Raw genomic sequence first — 25,478 nt, 5'->3', positions numbered from 1 at the left:
CGGGGCCGCCCGGATTCACCGAGGTCGGGGCCTCTCAGGTCAAGGTCTCTCAGCGTTCGGGTCGGGGCCGCCCGGACTCACCGAGGTCGGGGCCTCTCAGCGCTCGGGTCGTGGCCGCCCGGACTCACCGAGGTCAGGGCCGCCTGGACTCACCGAGGTGGGGGCCTCTCAGCGCTCGGGTCAGGGCCGCCCGGACTCACCGAGGTCGGGACCTCTCGAATTTTAGTCCAGTCCGACCGGTAAGAAACTAAATTGGCAAAAGGAACAAAGGGATCTGGAAATTCAGATGCTTAAACCACTAAAATTACCAACACAAGTTGAAAATAGAGTTAAGATTAACAATGATCTCCCGTGCCCTGTCTGAGAGCACCTGCCGCACTGAGAGCGCCAGTAATCTTGTTTTGCACAAAATTGGCTACCTTTCCTACAGTTAATTCAAAAAATATATATAAAAGTACTTTACTGGCTATAAAGCACTTGGGATGTCCTAAGGTCATGAAATACACAGTCTTTTTATTTGGAGGCAATACCTACCATATTATATTTATTTTGATGTTGTTCATCCAGCTTGCACTGTCTCATTAATAGAATAATGGAATACGGCATAGAAAGAGGCCACTAGGCCCATCAAGTCTGCGCCAGCTCTTTCAAAGAACAATCCAGTTAGTCCCACTCCCCCGCTCTTTCCCCATATCCTTGCAATTTTCTCTCCTTCAAGTATTTATCCAATTCCCTTTTGAAAGATACTATTGAATCTGTTTCCCCCAACCTATCAGGCAGTGCATTCCAAATCCTAACCACTCGTTGTGTAAAAATGTTTTCCTCATATCACCTCTGGTTCTGATACCAACATCTGAAGTTGGGATAAATTTCCTCGGTCTCCAGCTCTAGCTTAGGATCCAAGCCACATAGTCTAGATCTTTTGTCAGGGAACATGCTCCAGTAGTGCCGAGTTTAGTTTCACAAACTTATTACATTTTTCACTGAAGGAGAATCGTATCTGCTTGAATAACTCCTATGAGTCTTGGTCCAGGTGCACCCTGTCATACATCATCCGAAGTAGTTTGCGCTGCAGTTCCCAAAATTTTGCCATTAACTTCCATGCCTTGCTGGAGCTATGGAACATTCAGAGACGCTGTTAGTTTTGCAGCTACAGGAAGTTCAAATCAGTCTCGTTTGATATCTTATCTATAAACTCAGCAGTATCAGATGGAAATATACAATGATAGCCCGCTTAAAAAAAGTAAAGCTGCAACTCAGATAGGTTGCATTTCTGTGCTCCAGCGTTCTCATTACTGGTGATGCTATGTAGGTAATGCGGCAATATACAAAAACAAAGCACAGTATAAGCATTGCTTATTTAAACCATTCAAGGAAAAGAAGTCACCTTCACTGTGGTGGTTTTAGTTTATTCCAAACTGCGAAGATCTTAACTGAACAGATGCTGCCATGCTGCATAATCGAATTTGCAGTAAATGAACATGACTGATATTAACTTCCAACTTCTGATCTGACCATTTGCAAAAAAAAAAATTTTGGCCATTATTTTCAGCTCCATTTAAGGATCAATGCAAAGAGGAATCTGACAAAGGGCTGGGTCAGTTAAAACCTGTCAACTATGGCTGCTATATTTTCTTCACAACCACAGCTTGCCATCATCCACATCTACGTAAACTGTCCTGTGGAGTACATCGGAATGCAGCTCAGAGCACATAAAGCAGATGAATTCAAACAGTATTAGGAGGAGCCAAACAAAGGGAGATAGAACTATCACGTTGAGCCAAACTGTAAATAGAGCCAATCCTCTGAACACATGCTCCAGAAGAGCCAGTATAAGCAAGTTATTAGAAACCAGTGGATTTCACCCACAGAAGTGGAAACCCAAGAAGTACCCGGCGACTTTACTGCAAAATTTAGTTCATTGAATAGAATTATACTTTTTAAGTCCATTGAATTGATTTCATTTATGAAAAAAATGAAAACACGTGATTAGAAAAATAAGTAACTAATAAGCAAGACTTTGAGAAACTTTAATTTCATTGTACCACACACATTAGCATCCAACAGAAGTACAATGTTTTTTCCTTTGTTCAGGAAGAGACTCATATTTTTCTACAACCAAAGGTCTCCTTGTGTCATACACTGCCCACAGACAAGAAAGAGGGTGTCCTTCACCCAGCCTTTGCTTATACTGTTCTCAAACTGGCTACTGTTAGGCACACAAGAACAGCTCAGGGACAAATCCTTCTGCTATTCCCCTATACTTTCAATGTGGGGAGACAGCTGGTCTCTGTTCAACATCTTCCATCAGTGACACGGTTGAATGGGGGACTGCAGGTACAAACTCATGTCCTCTCGCTTCATGGAACATTGTTATTTTTTTCCAATTTAGATCTTCCACTGCTGTGTCCATCTTTACAAAGCAGCGCAGGACACTCAACACTAATTTAATCTGCCAGGAGGTGGTACACATTTCTGTAGGAGGGCACTCTGCCTCCCAGTCTCCCTATTTCATCCCCACCCTCCCCCAAATATAATTGTACAGCTTAATAATGGCAAATCATCCAATATGTCTGAGTGACAGCCAAGGTTTTGCTCAAGGCAGGTACCTACCCAAAAGCAATGGATACTTGGCAAACTGCGCAGAAGAGCTGTTCTGAATGCTTAATCACTAGAATCCCCTTCCTAAATACTAACCATTTTAAAATGAATAGTTCATACTCTAAAATGATTACAGATTTCAGCATTTAAAAATGAACTGATAACAGATATAGTTATACACTGAGTGGAGAAAATTTCTGCGCTTAATTTTTTCACAAATATGATTTTTTTTTAAAACTACAACTTACACAATATATCAATTAAACAAGATACACAAGTAAACTAGAAGTTTAGGTTACACTAGAGGTTCTCATCAGTGGAAAGGTTTAACTTTGGAAAATATTACATGTAATCCAAAGGAGAAACACACCTAAAGACACTAGTCTTCCTAGTCCAGTTGGCTCCATTCAAAAACAGTGAATTCATCCATTCTGGTCTTGAATCAGTTTTAATTCTAACGTTTTAAGTGATATGAATATATCTACTGGACACAAATTGTACCAGTCAACATCTGCAGATTCTCAAATCATAACTCTTCATGAACATCCAGGACTTTATGAACACTGACAATCAGTATCTACACTAATAATTTCAGCATAAAAATTGATAAAATGTGATTAATGGGCATTTTTCAAAAGCTACACCTAGAAAATCTATTTTGAACCCCTGTGGATTTTGGATTTTCTGGCTGCAGTTAAACAATCTTGGCATTCCACTTTATGTTGCAAAATCCCAGGAACACTCTAAACAGTAAAGTGTTTGCTGTATTTTGAGACTACGATTTGCAAAAGATTCATATTTCCCATGTTTCAGTCCCAAATTTCTCACTATTGATGTTGGCCCTTTTAATCCTCCCCCACATAGTGCATTTTCTACATGGTTCCCCGATTGACAGTAATGCCACTATCACATAAATAGAAACTCCCATGTCCAGTTTTAACAAGTTAGAAGTCTGTAATTTTGTAGTCAAATATGGATTACAATTGAAAAAAAAGTTGCAAAAATTAAAGCCAACTTGAAGCTAATGTACTGTACAGAAAATTAGGGAAACTATATAGTTAGTGTATGCAGGGCAGGCACAGATTCATCTTCAGAATGTCCTTCTCTTAGTTTGGAAGTACCTTGCCTCCTCTTTACACTTCCCTCAGATGCCCCATCCTATCAGACAGTAGGGCAGGTAATTGACGTACCTAATGGTGTCATTTGTTTGAGTGAGGGTCAATTAAATGGGCACAATAATGTACCATTCGTACAAATTAGTGGAACCACAAAATTAGTAACTGAACTACCAACTCTATGGTGTACATTAATACTGTATTCTATGTTATTTACTACATTTCACTTTTATATCCTATGTATAATTGCACGCCTTTGCCACCATCATTTTCCTCTGCTAATTTTCTACTCTCATCCTCCTCACCCAAAGGCAATGACAGCATGCTGAAGTACAGCTCAACAGGGGGCCCACAGGTACCTCACCCAAGTGGTCATCCTTCATTTATGAGCCTAGACAGTGATCACCACAGGATATTCGACTGAGGGGGGGGTGGAAGCGTATTACACCGAGCCAGATTCTGTCCTTGCTCAACATCACACAGGCATTTTCAGCAGGGGTAGTTGGATATTACTCTTTAATATACATTCATACTGTCCATGACTAAAATATGTATTTTAGTCAAATCATATATACTTATATATCGATCTTCTATACAGTATGTTTGTGTTTGTATGAACATGTTTCCTATTTGCACTGACTGGTTTTGCGATTTGATTGCCGCTGAATAAAAACAAAAAGCAGCCATATTTATGCGGGCACCTCTGAAACCCTCTGAGTATCCTGACCCAGCGTGGAAATGGCACGGCAATATAGGAGTGCCAAGCCTCGACCTTACAACAATGCCATGACAAATATGAGAAATCAGCAATTCTTTCTACACATCTTCTGCTGCAATGCTGCTCTTGCCCATCAATTATGGACCAGCACCCAGCCTCCCATGCTCCAGGTACTAAATTAAATATATTTATTATATAAACATTTTAGTCTGATTCACAAGCTTATATCGCAGTATCTTAGCATTCTACCTTCATTTTGATATCCTTGGGGGCTACAGTGGATATGTTTGTGGCAAGTGTGTACTCATTTTATAGTCCAATTTTCAGAGGGCTTGTATAGGTTTGAAAGGAAAAGATAGTAAATACAAGAGCAACAAATACTTTGGTCAGGAAATCTATTTGTACAAAAATGTAAAAGAAAACATGAACATTGATGACTTGAGAAAAATAAAGAGGCACAGTGTATGTTTAATTATTAAAATACTTTCAATTGAATGCCTATGAATCAGTGAAAATGAACTTTCCATGTGCATATTTACTTTAAAATGAGATGGGTACAGAATGTCTACATGCAACTATCAGGGAGATTTAAACCCAACAAAGTAAGGAATATATTGCTACTTTGTTTCTGATAACAACCCTAACTGTAGTCTCGGAATAAACAAAGGAAACAAATAGAACTAACATTCGTGGCATAGGATAACTGGTTAAAAAAAAATACTGATAAAAGTACATCTGTAATCACTAAAAAAAAAGAGAGAATTTCACAAGTTGTGAGGGAAAGAAAGGAGAACAAATAGTCTGCAGTTTATACAGTATCCCATTGAATCATTTGTTTTGACAGAGACTATCAATCCATTACTGATCTTGTAGTAGATTTTTAGGTTTTTTAGGTCATGTAGAGGAAGTCTTGCCATCAGTACCCCTTTTAAAAGAAATAACAATTTTGTTGCTTAACATATAGCTCATTAATACAATTTGAACTTTGAGTGCTCAACCCCGAGGAATTGTGGAACAAGATAGCTTGAGAACTTAAATGATCACCAGTGGTTGAGGATCATTAACCCAAGGTGCTTCAGTGAGTTTATTTCAAATGCGCGCCTGTTAAATTAGTCCCTGTCGCTGCCAGGCTCATTGATGCTGCATTTATAGGAAGAGAACCATTTTTGTAGATTTGCAGCCCTCCCCCGCACCCCATTTGTGGGTGAAACTGTCCCATTTATGCTACAGGACAGTTTCTCCAACAGGAGAGAGAAAAGATGACGGTGGTGCCACCTTCCGCATACCCTCCAATTTCTGCTCTGACCACAAACAAAGCAGTAGTGTATATTTTGGGGGAGGAGGATGATTTAGTTGTATTTCTGTAAAAATTTCCTGGTTTAAAAAGTTATTAAAAAAAATCACATACGTCAACTGCTGAACAGGCGCAATGCTTTTTAGCGCATGCACAGGCTCCGTTTTTTGTTGTTGAATGAAACCAATTTTACATAAGCAGACAGAGCAGCCATAGTGCCGGCAAAACCTATTCAAACTGCAGCAGCGGAAGAGCTTAAGTTGGTCGGGCATCGCAATGCGTTGTTAAACCAAGTTCTCAAAGCATTCAAAAACATCGGCTCAGTTTAATCTTGTTTTTTCCCAAACATTTGCGACATACTTAGTGGCAAACTGAAACATGGTTCAACTTCAGTTTGCTACTATTACTGAGGTACAATTCTGCGCAGACAGTTCCCCTGGTGAGTTCATCAGCACGCATCGTTTAAGACAGGAAAAAAAAGCATCCTCATTATTTCATTGTTCTTTTGTTTTCGCTAAAGGGTTGCTGATGGTGAGACTCCCTCTTTGAGAATCATATTTGACTCAGTTTTTGCAATTGCCCTGGGAAGCAACAACAGGAAAATAGAAATCTTTTGTAAAGCTTCAAATGAAGCGTCTTCTAATCTCAACTCTCCTCTGCACGACAGAGGAACCTCATACTCTGTGATGCATTTGGATAACTGACCATTTGAGTGGTGGTATAACTCATGGCAATTCCTGGCAGTGATTGTGTAACTGCCACTGGTGCAACGGAGATGGCAAGCGGTGCCATCGAGACTGGCGATGCCATCCCCTGGGCATAGGGTAAAGACAGAGAAGCACTAAGATGGGGTGGACTTTGGGACGTAGCTTCGGAACATAAAGCATTAAGAGCTCTAGCTTGCGCTATCAACTCTTGATGAGAAATGGGCTGTGACCTCAGTGTCTGGTTGCTCAGGGTGGTGTGAGTCTCTACTATGCTATGGTTATAATTGGTAACAGTGTGCATAGTTGGCGGTTGTGTTGGGTCAGCCCCGGTGGTCAGGATCCCCAACTTCACCTGCTTGCGCAGTTCTGCATTCTGTTCGAGAAGAAACTCGTTGGTCAGCATTAGGTTTGACACCTGCTTTTTGAGTTCTTCATTGCGCTTTTTGAGCATGTGGTTTTCCTCCTCCGAAAAACTCAATTCAGCTGGGCGCAGATTAGGAGTGCTGTAATCAAATACTTCAAACCGCAGGCCCGCCACCCTTCTCCTTTTTGGATGTTGGTCATTATCACATCTCTCAGTCTCATACAGGTCATCCAAACGGTCATATCGACAAATCTCAGGAGAAAGTTCTCTATCTTGTGACACTCTGTCGATACTTTTTTTATCATTGTCATCACGTTTCAAGTGCTGGAATTTACATTTCGATGCTCTTACACAATTGCCCTTTAGAAAGTCACGGCAGAACGGAATTTCCTTCGAAATCGGCAGATGAGAGGGCGAGAGCCCAAAACTCTCAGCCACCGTCTGTTGCAAGTGGGCGGGAAGCTTTCCTGTTTTAATGTAATAATTCTCATCCCCCATTGTCCCATGAATGAACGTGCAGTTCTCACGAGTGCATTTACTATTCTGAAAGTACTGACAAAAGATTGATTCATGCCGCATGTCACCTACATTGTAGGCCTCAACATTGTCCGGGTGGAAATACCTGCAATTCTTACCACGGTGACAGACATTGCGCAGAAAGTCACGGCAAACATTCGGTTTGCTCTTGCTAGCCTCATATTTGGTAGCCTCATATTTGCTAGCCTCATATTTGCTATTATTGACTAAGTTATCAGCGTCATCATTTAGGTCAGCATGGCTGGGGACCTCAATATCATCTGGGTGAAAATACCTGCAATTCTTACCACGATTGCAGAGATTGCGCAGAAAGTCTCTGCAAATGTTCTGTTTGCTTTTGCCAGCCTCATCATTGCCAATGTTGACTAAATTATCAGTGTCGTTCCTTACGTCAGCGAGGTCAGAAGCCTCAATTGCAACTGGGTGCAAATACCTGCAATTCTTACCACGGGTGCAGACATTGCGCAGAAAGTGTCGGCAAATGTTCGGTTTGCTTTTGCCAGCCTCGTCATTGCCAATGTTGACTAAATTATCAGTGTCATTCCTTATGTTGGCGAGGTCGGAGGCCTCAACATTGTCCGGGTGGAAGTACCTGCAATTCTTACCACGGGTGCAGACATTGCGCAGAAAGTCTCGGCAAACATTCCGTTTGCTCTTGCCAGCCTCATATTTGCCGCTGTTGACTAAATTATCAGTGTCGTTCTCGGACATGTTTCCAGATTATTTCTGCGCTACTCAGCCAAGTCTCTCAATAAACAACTGCAAAAGAAAAAGAAGCCAGGTACAAAGTAACTGTGGTTAATCCCTTTCTCACAAAACATTGTAGATGCACCTACATCATTGATTCAATAGAAAATACTTATTCGGGGGTGATAGTGGAAAATCAAGTTTTATTTAAAAAAAAAAGGGAGAACAAGCATTAATTTGTCTTTTTACTTTTAAAATCATAGATAGTAATGCTTTATAAGAGTGTTTTGAAAAAGACACTGGCACAATAAAGAAATAATATATGCCTTCTTGATCATTATTGCCATCCAGATTTAAATATTTGGGGGAAAAAAATTTCTATTGCAATTGATTTTTATAGGAATTTGTAAATGCAGGGACTTACAATCAGCAGTGGAAACAAACTACTGAAGAAACATGCTGAAGAACAAAGACGACAAGGAAATGGTGCTGATTTAGCTCACCCGAGCCTAGAGTTCAGTCTCCCCACAATTAAAAGTGTTGCAACAAGTACTGTGTAAATGAATACTGAAAACCCAACCGTTGACTTTTCACATGGAATTCCAACTATACGGCAGAAAATTCTTACAGCTAATCATGTCAGAAGTAGTCCCTTTAATTTAAAAAAAACTAAAATACACCATTTTTGTTGTTCATATTTCAAACACTGTTAATGCCAGAGATGTTAAGACAAATATTTGATATCTACTTTAACAATTTAAGAATTATAACAGGTATATTTTAGGCTGTTAAGTAACATTCTTAAATGTGCAAATTAGCATATTACACACACAATCATGACATGATGTTGAAATATATATTCATACAGAAGTTGGCAGTAAAAAAAAATTATTGATGAATTACATCCATGAATATACATTATTCATAAAGGCCAATTTATAGAAAATAGACATTTAATACAAGCAGCGTCAAGATAACTTTAAAGTTGCAATTTTCAATGATGATTTAAAAAGCAAAGACTAACAATACAAGTAGCCCGGTTTTCTATGACATCTTCAACATATATTGTCAGCTTAATATGCCCTTCGATGAGGCAATAAAATCTTGTTTCTTCAAAAGATAACTCCTTACTCTCTCTTTCTCAAGTCCAACTAGCAGCTACCACTTTTTGTCTTTGATAGCCCTATCATTAGTTCTGCTTTGTCCTTTTACATCATCTCCTCTGATCTCAAACAAAACTTCCGCGTCTCCTCTATTGCTAAAGCTGTTCCCAAGAAGCTGCGCTCCTTCTTTTGTGCCAAAAACCGTTTCTCCCTCAAAGGCTGTTAACTCGTGATGAAGCTCATGTCTATCAAAAACTTGAGTATTGCTCCCATATTTTGAGGGGGAGGGGGAAAAAGAGATTGTCCCATTCTGGCACCTTTCATATTTCTAGACATGATGCAAGAAAAGCTTGCCGGTTAGCCCCCTCTTTCTTCTTTTGCAACCTTTAAATTTTAATTCATATTAATATGATCAGTGCACCTCTGAACTTTCTTCTTCTGTTCTGCCTAAGCTCCAAATATGCTACCTTACACACTTTTTCTACATCCTCACTGTGATTAAATCAAAACTCATCACACTGTTCCTTACTCGAACTCATTCTTTCTCAGGACCTCAAAATGATCAAACTCTTTACCTCCCTTTCTCCGACCTAATTAATGTACCTTGGCTTACCTTATCTTTTCTCCTCTTTTCAATCTTTATGGTGTTCAGTAGGAAAGGCCATGGGCCCAAGTTTCACATTTTTAAAAAAAATCTTGAACTGCACTATTTTTATTTGTATCCAAGAGTATGGGTCTGGAAGGAGGAGGAATGACCTGCTGCATTTCATTTCCTGCTGCCAGAGTACAGGTCTGTTATTGCCAAGTGATCTAGAACACGTGGACTGCATTCAGTCAAATAAAATGTGTAAATTATTCCTCAAAGTTCAATGCAAGAAAGTCACAACTATCTGACAAATTGCTTCAAGTTCAGTTCATCAATTTCCTTTTTTTACAATCCCAAACACTGAATTAATTTGTTGATTCCAAAAGTAGCATATTTACAGCACTGAATAGTTTTACCAAAATAATGTTGATAAGTGGTATCAGACAATTTTAAGTTGTGTTGTACCTTTGAGAGTTTTGAACTTTCAGTTCATAAGAACGCAAGAAATAGGAGCAGGAGTAGGCCATACGGCTCCTCGAGCCTGCTCCACCATTTAATACGATCATGGCTGATCCGATCATGGACTCAGGTCCACTTCCCTGCCCGCTCCCCATAACCCCTTATCGGTTAAGAAACTGTCTATCCCTGTCTTAAATTTATTCAATGACCCAGCCTCCACAGATTTACAAGCCTCAGAGAAGAAATTCCTCCTCATCTCAGTTTTAAATGGACAGCCCCTTATTCTAAGATTATGCCCCCTGGTTCTAGTCTCCCCTATCAGTGGAAACATCCTCTCTGCATCCACCTTGTCAAGCCCCCTCATAATCTTATACGTTTTGATAAGATCACCTCTCAATCTTCTGAATTCCAATGAGTAGAGGCCCAACCTACTCAACCTTTCCTCATACTCAACCCCCTCATCTCCAGAATCAACCTAGTGAACCTTCTCTGAACTGCCTCCAAAGCAAGTATATCCTTTCTTAAATATGGAAACCAGAACTGTGTGCAGTATTCCAATTGTGGCCTCACCAATACCTTGTATAGCTGTAAAAAGACTTCCCTGCTTTTATACTCCATCCCCTTTGCAATAAAGGCCAAGATTCCATTGGCCTTCCTGATCACTTGCTGTATCTGCATACTACTTTTGTGTTTCATGCACCAGGACCCCCCAGGTTCCGCTGTACTGCAGCACTTTGCAATTTTTCTTCATTTAAATAATAACTTGCTCTTTGATTTTTTTCTGCCAAAGTGCATAACCTCACACTTTCCAACATTATACTCCAACTGCCAAATATTTGCCCAACTCACTTAGCTGGTTTATGTCCTTTTGCAGGGTTTTTTTTGTGTCCTCCTCACACATTGCTTTTCCTCCCATCTTTGTATAGTCAGCAAACTTGGCTACATTCATCCAAGTCGTTAATATAGATTGTAAATAGTTAGGGTCCCAGCACTGATCTCTGCGGCACCCCACTAGTTACCGATTGACAACCCGAGACTGAACCATTTATCCCGACTCTCTGTTTTCTGTTAGTTAGCCAATGCTCTATCCATGTTAATATATTACCCCCAACCCTGTGAACTTTTATCTTGTGCAGTAACCTTTTATCTTGTGCAGTAACCTTTTATGTGGCACCTTGTCAAATGCCTTCTGGAAGTCCAAATACACCACATCCACTGGTTTCCCTTTATCCACCCTGTTTATTACATCCTCAAAAAATACCAGCAAATGTGTCAAACATGACTTCCCTTTCATAAATCCATGCCGACTGCCTGACTGAAGTATGTTTTTCCAAATGTCCTACGACTGCTTCTTTAATAATGGACTCCAACATTTTCCCAACCACAGATGTTAGGCTAACTGGTCTAGTTTCCTGCTTTTTGTCTGCCTCCTTTTTTAAATAAGGGTGCTACATTTGCAATTTTCTAATCTGCTGGGACCTCCCCAGAATCCAGGGAATTTTGGTAAATTACAACCAAAGCATCCACTATCTTTGCCGCTACTTCTCTAGGATGCAAGCCATCAGGTCCAGGGGATTTATCCGCCTTTAGTCCCATTATCTTGCTGAGTACCACCTCCTTAGTGATTGTGATTGTGTTAAGTTCCTCTCCCCCTATAGCCCCTTGACAATCCACTGTTGGGATATTTTTAGTGTCCTCTACTGTAAAGAATGATACAAAATATTTGTTCAGAGTTCCTGCCATTTCCATGTTCCCCATCACTAATTCCCCGGTCTCGTCCTCTAAGGGACCAACATTTACTTTAGCCACTCTTTTTCTTTTTATATACCTGTAGAAACTCTTGCTATCTGTTTTTATATTTTGTGCTAGTTTACTTTCATAGTCTATCTTCCCTTTCTTAATCATTTTTTTTAAGTCATTCTTTGCTGGCTTTTAAAAGCTTCCCAATCTTCTGGCCTCCCACTAGTTTTGGACACTTTGTATGCCCTTGTTTTTAATTGGATACCATCTTTTATTTCTTTAATTAGCCACGGATGGCTATCTTTTCTTTTACACCCTTTCCTCCTCACTAGAATATATTTTTCTTGAGAGTTATGAAATATCTCCTTAAATGTATACCACTGTTCATCAACCGTCCTACACTTTAATCTATTTTCCCAGTCCACTTTAGCCAACTCTGCCCGCATACCTTTGTAATTTCCTTTATTTAAGCTTAGTACGCTGGTTTGAGATCCAACTTTCTCGCCCCCCCATCTAAATTTGAAATTCAACCATGCTATGATCACTCATTCCAAGGGGATCCTTTACTAGGGGATTGTTTATTAATCCTGTCTCATTACACAGAACCAGATCTAAGATTAGGCTGCCCCCTGGTTGGTTCTGTTACATACTGCTCAAGGAACCCGTCCCTTATGCACTATGAACTCTTCCTCAAGGCTACTCTGACCAATTTGATTTGTCCAATCAATATGGAGGTTAAAATCACCCATGATTATTGCGGTTCCCTTTTTACAAGCTCCCACTATTTGCTGGTTTCTGCTCCGACCAACAGAGTTGCTACTGTTAGGGGGCCTATAGACAACGCCCACTTGTGACTTTTTCCCCTTATTATTCCTTATCTCCACCCAAACTGTTTCAACATCCTGATCATTTGAGCCAATATCGTTTGTCACTATTGCAGTGATTCCATCCTTTATCAACAGAGCTAGCCCACCTCCTTTTCCTTTCTGTCTGTCCTTCCGAATCGTCAAGTTCAGCTCCTCTTTAGCAGAATATAGCATTTTGGTAAATAATCCCAACCAGTTTCTGGTCCAATTTTTATTTCTGAACTCACTTCAATGTTATTATGCAGGGCAGGGCGGTCATACCGTAACCATTTTCTTACCTAAGAAATACAGATGTGACAGTACTTTGTATTCTTTTTTTACAAAACAATGTAGCAATCCAGTCCAGTCAAAAAGCACATAAAATCAATCTTTTCTTCCCCCAATCAGCAACTCAGTAGGCAAATGAAACTTATGGTGTAGTACTGAGGAGCCATACAGAATAGCATGGTTCCAGGTTCATCCCACAGTCTGCACTAAGTTAGCTGATCTCAACTAGGGCAGCAGTGGAGGAACAAAATCGGCTTCAACATCCCTTGACTATTAAGATTTCAAAAAATAGTTTGGGTTCTAGCTCGAACACCATTAAAAGTACAAATACGGACACTGCGCAAAGACAGGATTAAGCTTGGCTATGGGTCTCCTTAGTTGAGTAGTTGTCAATATTTATACTCGGGTTAATAATAACCACTTGGGCAAAGTACTAAAGGAATGTCGCCACCTGTGGACTCGTACCTCAGCACGAATCACTGACTTTAGGAGGGACAAGGGGATAAAATTTGACAGGACAGCATCTTTAAGTTCATCTCTAAGACTTTTCACATTGCAAGGTCCCAATGTTAGCTGCAAAATGGAGTCACAAAGCAAAAATCTGGTGTTTCCTCACAGGGTGGCAGATAAAAAAAAATCTAAGAAACATTCACCTTCCTTCATACCTTTAAGTGGCCAACTAAAGCTTGCCGCTTACTCCTCTTCTTGAATGGCAAAATATGGAGTGACCTAAGAAGGAAGAAAGGAAATAATAACGTTGTATAACTAAGTAGCAGTCACATTTGGAAATATATTTTTTTAAATCCAGTTACCAAGAAAGATTTTTTTGTCTTATAATATTCTTGTGAAGCACCTTGGGATATTTTACTATGTTAACGGCGCTATATAAATACAAGTTGTTGGCGTTGTTGTTTAAAACTTATTTATGTTGAATCACATAACCAGGACTGGAGCACAAAAATCTAGGCGAGGGAGCACTGTATTGTTGGCGATGCCGTCTTTGAGAGAAGACGTTAAACCGAGGCCCGATCTGCTCTCTCAAGTGGACATAAAAGATCCCATGGCACTATTTTGAAGAGCAGGGGAGTTATCGCCTGTGCCCTGGCCAATATATTTATCCCTCAATCAACATAACAAAACAACAAATTATCTGGTCATAATCACATTGTTGTTTGTGGGAGCTTGCTTGTGTGCAAATTGGCTGCTGCGTTTCCCACATTACAACAGTAACTACACTCCAAAAGCGCTTTGCGAAGTCCACTGATCGTGAAAGGCGCAATATAAATGCAAGTCTTTCTTTCAAAATTTTAGGACTTCAATGGCTCAGCTGGTGTAGTACTGCACTACGTGGACCAGGAAGGCTCGGCTTCAATCTCCAGTCATTGCCGAATTATCTGATTGAATTAATTCACTATCAGTGAGCTAGGGAAGGACAAGGAGGAAGGAAAGAATGAATCAGCCAGGGTTCTGACTCCTTCCCCATCACTGACGCCTGCTGGATCAGGCTCAGCTTTGATGGTCTTCTCCTTCCCCAAGTTCAACAGCCTGCCGATATATTGGATTCTAAATGAAGAATGGTGTTTAGCCATTTGGGTGAAGCACTGGAGGGTGAGCAGCACCCTTGGTACTGTACCCCGCTATGCGATCAGCAGAAAACCGGCTTCTGGAGCAAACGGGATGAAAGTGGCTTGAAATAATTTTTAAACAGGAAATTTTAAAATCAAAATGTTAAAATTGTGTTGGAGTCTCGTAATTGAAAACGAGACTTTAAGCTTGGGTACTCTTTAACAGCTCCTGATTTAGATTTCTAGTTAGACAGTATGTATTTGTTTGTACAGTGAATCTACAATCCCATTCTTTTAAGCCGATTGTAAGCTTTAACAGAACACCGGGCATGAGGCCTCTCTCTTTCCCACCCAACAATTCTCGTTCTTAGGCCTACCGGCATCCAGTGGGAAACTCGCGCGAAGTGGCGATGTTGACAGCTCTGGTGGCGGAAAGTTCTCGAACTTGCAGCGAGGCTTCAATTGCGCTTCTAGGCCTCAAATGATTTGCACCAATTGACACAGCTTCCAGCGCACAAATGGGGGGAAAAAATCCCCTGGCTCTTTCTTTTTTATAGAACCGCAGAAACAAATAATTACACTCGACCGATACTGGAACAAAAGCGATCTATAAAACACACAGAAACAGGGACACATTTACCTACACGGTTCAACCTTTTTTTTTCCCAACTTAGTCCTCCGAACATCGAACTCAGGTCCTCCGAGATAAGCACGACCACAGAAGACGCTGTCGGGGCGTCTCTTCAGCCAGCGCTTGTTGAGCGACAGGTAACGTCGGTCCGTGCGGTTGGGCACCATTTTGCGTTACAGTATTTTCGGACATTTAATTTCAAAATTGATCTTTGGGGGAATTCAGTTTAAATACGTTTTAATTGAAAATTGTGGATCAAGTTCTTAATCTGACAAAGAAATTAAACGCAGTTCTTTGGCGATAAATCGCTTGTCTGGGTGGACCTGTTTGCTCGTTGTGATTGGAGTAAAGGAGCTGAACCATGTATGTAAATATGTCCCTGTTTTCTGTCTTATTTTGTAACTGTTTGACCCATTCTGTTGATTACTCCGACAGTTTAAATATTCAGAGTGAAGGTTTAATTCTGTATTCGTATGTGTGCAGTTATTTCATGCAGCCACAATTTGAGGCCTCGAAATCCCAGGACAGCCTTCGAGTCTTCGACAAGCTTGTTACTGTACACAACTTGTATTTATATAGCGCCTTTAACGTAGTAAAACGTTCCAAGGCGCTTCACAGGAGTGTAATGAGACAAAACAATAAATTTGATACCGAGCCTCATTAAGAAATTAGGGCAGATGACCAAAAGCTTGGTCAGAGAGGTATGTTTTAAGGAGCGTCTTGAAGGAGGAGAGGTTTAGGGAGGGAGTTCCAGAGTTTGGGGCCCAGGCAGCTAAAGGCACGAGCACCGATGGTGGAGCGATTATAATCAGGGATGCTCAAGAGGGCAGAATTTGAGGAGTGCAGACATCTCGGCGGGGCTGGAGGAGATTACAGAGGTATGGAGGGATTTGTAAACAAGGATGAGAATTTTGAAATCGAGGTGTTGCTTAACCGGGAGCCAATGTAGGTCAGCGAGCACAGGGGGTGATGGATGAGCAGGACTTGGTGCGAGTTAGGACACGGGCAGCCGAGTTTTGGATCACCTCTAGTTTACGTAGGGTAGAATGTGGGAGGCCAGCTAGGAGTGCGTTGAGTACTCAACTCTAGAGGTAACAAAGGCATGAATGAGGGCTTCAGCAGCAGATGAGCTGAGGCAGGGGGCAGAGACGGGCAATATTACGGAGGTGGAAATAGGCAGTTTTAGTTATGCATGGATATGTGGCCGGAAGCTCAATTCAGGGTCAGATATGACACCTAGGTTGTGAACAGTGTGGTTCAGCCTCAGACAGATGCTGGGGAGAGGGAACGCAGTTTGTGGCGGGGACCAAAGACAATGGCTTTGGTCTTCCTGATATTTAATTGGAGAAAATTTCTGCTCATCGAGTCCTGGATGTCGGACAAGCAATCTGACAATTTAGAGACCATGGAGGGGTCGAGAAAAGTGGTAGTGAGGTAGAGCTGGGTGTTGTCAGCATACATGTGGAAACTGACGGTGTGTTTTTGGATGATGTTGCCAAGGGGCAGCATATAGATGAGAAATAGGAGGGGACCAAGGACCGATCCTTGGGGGACACCAGAGGTAATGATGCAGGAGTGGCAAGAGAAGCCATTGCAGGTGATTTTCTGGCTACAATTAGATAGATAAGAATGGAACCAGGCGAGTGCATTTCCACCCAGCTGGACGGTGGTGGAGAGGCGTTGAAGGAGGATGATGGAGTGGTCAACCGTGTCAAAGGCTGCAAATGGGTCGAGAAGAACGAGGAGGGATAGTTTACCTTTGTCACAGTCACAAAGGATGTTATTTGTCACTTTGATGCGAGCCGTTTTGGGACTGTGGCATATGGTGCTCAATAAATCAGACTTTAAAAGCATTGTTTTGAGAATTTATGGATCGCCCATGCATTTGAAACACCTAAGGATTCAATATCTGCTATTAATAGGTTGTATTACTTGATAAGACTTTTGTTCCCGGGGCAAAATGCTTGCTTGTATAACGTCTTTTAATGTAACAAAATGTCCCAAGGGACTTCATGGGGAGGGGATTGGACACTCAGTGAGAGTTAGGTGAGGTAACCGAAGGTGTAGTTAAACAAAGAAAGAGTTGTATTTCTATTCCTCAGGATGCCCCAAAGCACTTTACAGCCAATGAAGTACTTTTGGATTGTAGTAATGTAGGAAACGCGGCAGCCAATTTGCACACAGCAAGCTCCCACAAACAGCAATGTGACAATGACCAGATAATCTGTTTTAGTGATATTGATTGAGGAATAAATATTGCCCAGGACATGGGGGAGAACTCCCCTGCTTTTCTTTGAAATAGTGCCATGAGATCTTTTTCGTTCACTTGAGAGAGCAGACGAGGCCTCGGTTTTAACATTTTATCTGAAAAATGGCACCTCCAACTGTGCAGCACTCCCTCAGTACTGCACTGGAGTGTCAGCCTAGATTTTTGTGCTCACTCTGGAGTGGGACTTGAACCCACAACCCTCTGACTCAGAGGCGAGAATGCTACCCACTGAGCCACAGTTGACACTAAAAGAGGGGTTTTAAGGAGACTTTTGAAGGTGGGGAAAGATGTAGCAAGCTGGAAGGGATTTAGGAAGAGAATTCAAGAATATGGGCATTGATAGCTAAAGGCTCTGCCATCAAGGGGAGAGAGGGAAGGGGGAAGCGGTCTGTGATGCACAGTTAGTTCAGACTCAAGAGCAAAAAGTGTGAACTGAAACCTAGAACTGGAGAAGATTCCATAAGTAGGTTGGGGGTAAGGCCATGGAGAGATTTGTAGATGAGAATTTTGGAATCTGTGTGCTGTGTCTAGCCAGTGGAAGACTGAAGCGAGTGGGACTTAATATGGGGTAGCAGATGTTTAAATGAGTTGAAGTTTGGGGCCAGTGGAGGGTAGCAGTGGAGAAGTCAAGCTTGGAAGTGATAAAGGCATGGATGGGAGCTTCAGCAACGATGGGGATGAAGTAGGGATGGAGGTGGTTTTTGCAAGTAATGCAATATGAGGTTTGAAACTAATTTGAGGGTTCAACAGGATACTGAGGTTATGCACTGTCTGGTTCAGCCTATGCATGGTGAAATGTAGGCTAGGGTGCAGAGTTTCAGGTGGGAGCTGAACAGGGTGGCTTTGGTTTTGTCAGTGTTGAGCTGGAAAAAGTTTTGACTCATCCACAATTATGAGACAAGCAGTTGAACAACATAGTAATAGTTGAAGATAATGCCAGAAAGGTAAAGCTGAATATCATCAGCATATGAAAGCTGCCCCCCCATGCTTGAAGATATTGTCATTTTCAAATGAAATTATTTTAGGTTAGAGTACAGTACACTCAAAATACTGTATTACTCTTTCTGAAACATGTTGGGTCTTGCAGGATAGATTAATTGTTAAATGAAGCAAATCAACTTTCAAGAATTTGACAGTGGATCATCATCTGGAAAAGAGAGAAAAGTAGTGGGGGTGAAAATTACCCCTAAATATTTTTCTCAGACACTACAAATTTGAAGACAAATTTGAAAACAAATTTGTGCATCAAGGTTACAATTTCTTTGATGTAGCTGAGCTATTTGACGTGCACTAACACCTGTCACTAGTAGAATTGCTCTGATGCAAATGAGATACCCATGGAAAAAGGAGATGGTGAATCCTTAATTGATATCCTGAAATTGAGAACTGAAAAATTTCATAATCACGATGCATGTAAGGTTTTTTCGAAGCACTCCACTTTTTTTCCCTACCTCATGCCAATCTTTTCCTGAAAATAGTGACTCATCTGGATGTACGGTTCCACAGGTGCTGACAGCCCTCCAGTGCCTCACCCAAGTGGACATTCTGCACGTGTGACCTGGGCAGTGAGTGCCAATAGGCTATTTGACCGTGAGGAGCATTGCAGCCTACCTAATGCTATTTGTACCTCATACCCACATAGGCACATTTCCAGCAGTTTAACAGAATAATAATCAGGGACAGGGATTCAGCCACACATCACTCTGGAAATGCTGATGCCTCTTATAGTATCAGCCTGTCTGTATAAACCAAGGATTAAACCTAGGACATTACTTTCTGTCTGCTGTGTGCCTAATGGCAGGGAACATTTTCCTCCCAAACTGCTGAGGGTGGAAAACTTTAAAAAAAAACTTTTCAGGAATTTGCAGTTTCTGTGCTCGTTACTGTCCTCTGCTCCTTGCCCCTAAAGTGGTGGATTGATGTTTTCTAGGAACCCAGTGGAAAAATGTGGAGATCAGCAGCGTAAGTGCACAATCCAAATGTTTCTGAGATGAGTATACAGCAGTATTATAGGCACCCAGGCCTTTGCTGATGCCATGATGTAACCGTTTGCTAGGAGGCATATGACAGTGATTTGCTTTCCAAGTTTTTCCTGCTTCCCACTCTGAGGAAGACCATGGATTTTGCTTGACGATGTGACTCAGGTCAGGAAACCTGACATTTGGAGCATTTGCAGGAGGGGAGCCTGCATTCTAGCATTCCATGGCACAACATATTGGTATGCTAATCCTGCCTGGCAATCTAGTTGATTTCACCCCCTACCCAGGGTCATTGAGGCAATTGTAACATCCTTGATGCTGCCCTCGCTGGAAACAGCTCACTCAGCACAGACCAGGGACCAAGCCCAAGTCTTTGCTGCTCTGTATAGCTCTGCTACTCGGTGGATTAAAATCTTTGAGCATTGGAGGAGCCCTTTAGTCTTTCCAGTAATCCTGTTTTTTTTCCAGAATTTCACATTTGCTGGTGCAATTGTGTGCTTGCAATAAATCTGTTGGTGCAGTCTATAGTTATTTGGCATAGTAGTGTTACACACTTCCGAATTATGATATTTTCTTGGTGGTGGCCATGTGGAAGGTGGGTAGCTAGACAGAGGCCGCAAACTAACGACCCTACCTTTGGCTGTGCGGCTGGTTTGATGTCCTAGTGATGCTCGGGTGGGCTGTAACTTGATGTACAGTATGATCCTTTTCAAAGTCATGTATGGTATTGTGGGACGAAGTTGCTCCTGATTTTCTCCTTTTTTAATCAAAGCACGTCTGGTCTAAATGTAATAAAGAGATTATGGTCTCTGAAGTGCACAATGCAAGCTGGTTATTGTGGATTTTATGCATTAATAGCTCACTTGCTCACAAGAATGTAAGGCTACTTTCGATGCTTTCACTGATTGTGAACCTCGGGCTTGCTGTTTAACCTTGGATTTAGCACAAGGTGCAAAACATCTATTTGACTTGTCTTTCTTACCCCTCCTCTCCCAAATCTGCATAATCATCCAGTCGGTTCCACTTGTCAAGCAAGTGCTGCTGTTGAAATTTTTCTTTGTGAAACTACAAGACTATAAATTTGTGGGGATTGCAGTTCGTCATATTGAAAGCTGATACCCTCTACTTCTGCTACAGTGAAGCTCCCAATAATGGGGGTGGGCGGGGGGGGGGGGGGAAGGAGGGCAAGATATTATTAACCAGTCTTGACACTTAAAGTTCCAAAAAAAATTATCAAAGAATTGGACTGTTTTCTTCTTCTTTTCGTCTCGTTACTTTAAACACCAAATTACACACACACTCAGTTGTAGCAACGCAGGATCAGAACTTTATTGAAACCTCAGTACCATCCGCAACCGGTATGGGTTCTGTGACACATACTTCATGATTTGAGTATAAGCTCGCAGGTCTTTTTATACTTCACAAAACCAGTATGAGAGCTGAGGTCTTTCCATATTACACCATTCCAGTATAATCTGCTGAACAGCGGTTCACTCACATTTCTTATACCAAATTTCACCTTTGATCAAGGGGTATGGCGTGAAAGCAGGAAGGGGGTACTGAAGTTTCATGTTCAGCCATTGAATGGCGGTGCAGACTAGAAGGGCTGAATGGCCTGCTCCTGCACCTATTTTCTATGTTTCTATGTTTCTATCACTATACTGAATCATAGAATCATTACAACACAGTAAGAGGCCATTCGGCCAGTCGCGCCTGTGCCGACTCTCTGCAAGATCACTTCAGCTAGTCCTACTTCCATGCATACAACCAATAAATCATAGTACATCAAAGATACATACAAATGTCGACAGAATAGCATGAACTAAACAAACATGCATTACCATAAACACAAGTGCTTGATTGCTGTTCAAAATTCTTCCCATTCCCCTAATCACAAGTGACCAAGTTGACATATTCCAGACCATTTGAGTAACTCTTACACATTCTACTATTTTACTTTCCTGTGAAGATATCCTTGCTTTTAGGCCTGTTCACACAATTTACAACACCTGCTCAACAGAAAGCTGTTTTAAATCATCATGTGCTGATCCCATAGACTACCCAGAAAGAACATTTGAGGTACTTGGGTTATGTGAACTCTCGTACCCACAGAGTGTATGCCCTGTACTCCATTCAGAAGAAGGAGGATCAGTTCTCTGTTCTGCTGTTGGTGTAAACTGTACTATTAGTTGAGAAATGAACAGCAATTGTGTTGAGTTCCACACATTTTCCATATTATGTTTTCCAAACAACTGCTTTTAATTGTCATATTTAACTTTTTGTTGGATCTGATTATTTTGATGAGTGTTGTTTATTTCTACAGAAATGAATGTGGACTGCTCGAGTCAATCATTTCTAAAAAGAAATGTAGAGTTAATTATGTTATTAAGCACTTCATTGAATTTATAATGGCTGATCTGTATCAGGATCAGATGTAAGATGGGAGACCAGCAACAGCTCCACATCCCAGAAGAATACTTATTTGTATTCTGTGGGGAAGACTCCTTGCCATGTACTCAAACAATGTTTTGTACTGATTTACTAATCATAAAGGTAAATGGAGATGAAGGAGGCAAGTTGTTGTGTATGCAATAACTGTTAGACTGAGCACTGTTTAACCCCAAGAGGTATGACCTTGGCTCTGTTTTATTAAGGCCCAAAGTGACTAATATACAAAATGGCTGGCTTTTTAAACATGGGCTGCACACACGTGCGTGCAGCCCAATGGCCTCCAACAGTGACGCCATCTAGTGGCTAGTGATCCCAAAAGTACATACATGACTCAACTCATTCCATCTCGCTCATCCTTTCATAGAAACCCACAGTTCCAGCCCCATCACAGTATCTAACTGCCTCTTGAATGACCCCAGAGTTTTTGCCTCCACTGCCCTGCCCTGTAGACCATTTCAGCTATTGATCACTCTGCAGAACTGCTTTCTGACATCAGCCCTGAACTTGCGTTTTATCAGTTTGTACCTCTGTTCCCTTCTCCTGCAGTCATGGTTTAATTTAAAACAATGCTCAGATTAATCGTAATTTCATTGTAAATCTGAATATTTCTAATTTTCAAAGATTTAGAATCATGGAATGTGACACAAAATTTGAGACACTAAATCTGTGGATATATGGAGGTCTACTGACGCCACTTTTTTTCTCCACAAGCTACCGAGTCTAATCCCACCCTCCTTCTTGCTCCCCATATCCTTTAATATTCCTCTTCTTCAAGAAACTACCTAATTCCCTTTAAAAAATAATTTATGGACTCGGCTTCAACAACGGTTTGTGGCAAAGGATTCCACATCCTGATCACCCTCTGTGTAAAAACATATTTCATAACAACATAACAAATAGGAGCAGGAGTAGGCCATTTGGGCCCTCGAGCCTGCACCACCATTCAATAAGATCATGGCTGATCTGATCATGGACTCAGCTCCACTTTCCTGCCCGCTCCCCATAACCCTTTACTCCCTTATCGCTCAAAAATCTGTCTATCTCTGCCTTAAATATATTCAATGACCCAGCCTCCAGAGCTCTCTGGGGCAGAGAATTCCATAGATTTACAACCCTCTGAGAGAAGAAATTCCTCCTCATCTCCATTTTAAATGGGCGGCCCCTTATTCTAAGACTATGTCCCCTAGTTTTAGTTTCCCCTATGAGTAGAAATATCCTCTCTGCACCCACCTTGTCGAGCCTCCTCATTATCTTATATGTTTCAATAAGATCACCTCTCATTCTTCTGAACTCCAATGTGTACAGGCCTAATCAACTCAACCTATCCTCATAAGTCAAACCCCTCATCCCCAGAATCAACCTAGTGAACATTCTCAACAGCCTCCAATGCAAGTATATCCTTCCTTAAATACGGAGACTAAAACTGTACGCAGTACTCCAGGTGTGGCCTCACCAATACCCTGTACAGTTGTAGCAGGACTTCTCTGCCTTTGTACTCTACCCCCCTTGCAATAAAGGCCAACATTCCATTTGCCTTCCTGATTACTTGCTGTATCTGCATACTAACTTTTTGTGTTTCATGCACAAGGACCTCCAGGTCTCTCCCTACTGCAGCACTTTGCAATTTTTCTCCATTTAAATTATAATTTGCTTTTTTATTTTTTCTGGCAAAGTGGATAACCTCACATTTTCCCACATTATACTCTATCTGACAAATTTTTGCCCACTCACTTAGCCTGTTTATCTCCCTTTGCAGATTGTAGAGCCAATCCTCTATCCATGCTAATATATTACCCCCAACCCTGTGAGCTTTTATCTTGTGCAGTAATCTCTTATGTGGCACCTTATCGAATGCCTTCTGGAAATCCAAATACACCACATCCACTGGTTCCCCCTTATCCACCCTGCTCATTACATCCTCAAAGAACTCCAGCAAATTTGTCAAACGTGATTTCCGTTTCATAAAACCGCGCTGTCTCTGCTTGATTGAATTATGCTTTTCCAAATGTCCTGCTACTGCTCCTTAATAATGGACTCCAGCATTTTCCCAACGACAGATATTAAGCTAACTGATCTACAGTTTCTTGCTTTTTGTCTGCCTCCTTTTTTAAATAGGGGCGTTACATTTGCGGTTTTCCAATCTGCTGGGACCGCTCCAAAATCCAGGGAATTTTGGTAGATTGCAACTAATGCATCCACTATCTCTGCAGCCACTTCTTTTAAGACCTAGGATGTAAGCCATCAGGTCCCAGGGACTTGTCTGCCTTTAGTCCCATCATTTTAACCAAGTACTACTTCATAGTGATAGTGATTGTATTAAGTTCCTCCTTCCCTATAGCCCCTTGATTATCCACTATTGGGATATTTTTAATGTCTTGTACCATGAAGACCGATACAAAATATTTGTTCAACGTCTCTGCCATTTTCCTGTTCTCCATTATTAATTCCCCAGTCTCATCCTCTAGAGGACTAACATTCATTTTAGCCACTCTTTTCCTTTTTATGTACCTGTAGAAACTCTTACTATCTGTTTTTATATTTTGTGCTAGTTTACATTCATAATCTATCTTCCCTCTCTCTTTATCATTTTTTAGTCGTTCTTTGCTGGCTTTTAAAAATTTCCCAATCCTCTGGCCTCCCACTAATCTTGGCCACTTTGTATGCCATTGTTTTCAATTTGATACCATCGTTTACTTCCTTAGTTAGCCACGGATGGTTATCCCTTCTCTCACAGTCTTTCCTTCTTGGGATATATTTTTGTTGCGAGTTATGAAATATCTCCTTAAATGTCTGCCACTGCTCATCAACCATCCCATACTTTAATCTATTTTCCCATTCCACTTTAGCCAACTCTGCTCTCATACCTTTGTCGTCTCCTTTATTTAAGCTTAGGACACTGGTTTGAGAACCAACTTTCTCACCCTCCAACTGAATTTAAAATTCAACCATGTTATGGTCACTCATTCCTAGAAGATCACTATGAGATCATTTATTAATCCTGCCTCATTACACAGTACTAGATCTAAGATAGCCTGCTCCCTGGTTGGTTTCGCAACGTACTGTTCAAGGAAACTATCCCGGATACACTCTATGAACTCTTCCTCAAGGCTACCCTGGCCTATTTCCTTTGTCCAATCAATATGAAGGTTAAAATCGCCCATGATCGTTAATCCTCAAAGAACTCCAGCAAATTTGTCAAACATGATTTCCCTTTCATAACACCATGCTGACTTTGCTTGATTGAATCATGCTTTTCCAAATGCCCAGCTACTGCTTCCTTTGTAAGGTCGAAGAAGGCCATGTATAAGGTCTGGCGCTGTTCCCTGCATTTTTCCTGCAGTGTCGCGCTGCAAAAATCATGTCCGTTGTGCCCCAGAGGGGACGACATCCACAGGGAGAAGATGGTTAAGGAGGACTCGAGCAATGACTTTCCCAGTGGCTGATAGCAGGGAGATTCCTCTGTAGTTGCCGCAGTCGGACATGTCCCCTTTTTTAAAGACTGCATCTCTAAGATCTCCCAGCATGCTCTCCTCCCTGAG

General features: G+C 41.3%; 2 protein-coding genes across 6 annotated transcripts in view; one reads left to right on the top strand and one right to left on the bottom strand.

The window, feature by feature from the left end:
- Nucleotides 1-2,049: 2,049 nt before the first annotated feature.
- Nucleotides 2,050-15,298, bottom strand: LOC139240973 (zinc finger CCCH domain-containing protein 10-like). Of its 3 annotated transcripts, none has more exons than XM_070869594.1 (3): nt 15,250-15,298; nt 13,710-13,773; nt 2,050-8,095 (listed from the first exon to the last, which is right to left on the bottom strand). In XM_070869594.1, exon 3 carries the CDS (start codon nt 8,045-8,047, stop codon nt 6,374-6,376), a length of 1,674 nt encoding a protein of 557 aa, XP_070725695.1. In that variant the 5' UTR covers nt 8,048-8,095; nt 13,710-13,773; nt 15,250-15,298; the 3' UTR covers nt 2,050-6,373. The 3 variants fall into 3 exon arrangements, with proteins under 3 accessions (XP_070725695.1, XP_070725693.1, XP_070725696.1); XM_070869592.1 differs by having other exon boundaries at nt 14,987-15,285; XM_070869595.1 differs by having other exon boundaries at nt 15,254-15,283.
- A 67-nt stretch (nt 15,299-15,365) lies between these two features.
- Nucleotides 15,366-25,478, top strand: part of zc3h10 (zinc finger CCCH-type containing 10) — a 32,290-nt gene continuing 22,177 nt past the window's right edge. For all 3 annotated transcript variants that reach the window (XR_011588763.1, XR_011588764.1, XM_070869588.1), the window contains exon 1: nt 15,366-15,603. The gene's annotated coding sequence lies outside the window, so the exon portion shown is untranslated. The remainder of the gene's footprint in view (nt 15,604-25,478) is intronic.

This window comes from Pristiophorus japonicus, chromosome X (assembly GCF_044704955.1).
Source record: "Pristiophorus japonicus isolate sPriJap1 chromosome X, sPriJap1.hap1, whole genome shotgun sequence".
NCBI lineage: Eukaryota > Metazoa > Chordata > Chondrichthyes > Pristiophoridae > Pristiophorus > Pristiophorus japonicus.
The sequence above is the reverse complement of the archived record's forward strand: the minus strand, read 5'-3'. Positions and strand labels throughout refer to the sequence as shown.

What these genes read in the sequence shown, in the direction of transcription:
- LOC139240973 (XM_070869594.1), bottom strand. Translation starts at nt 8,047, where the DNA reads ATGTCCGAGAACGACACTGATAATTTAGTCAACAGCGGCAAATATGAG.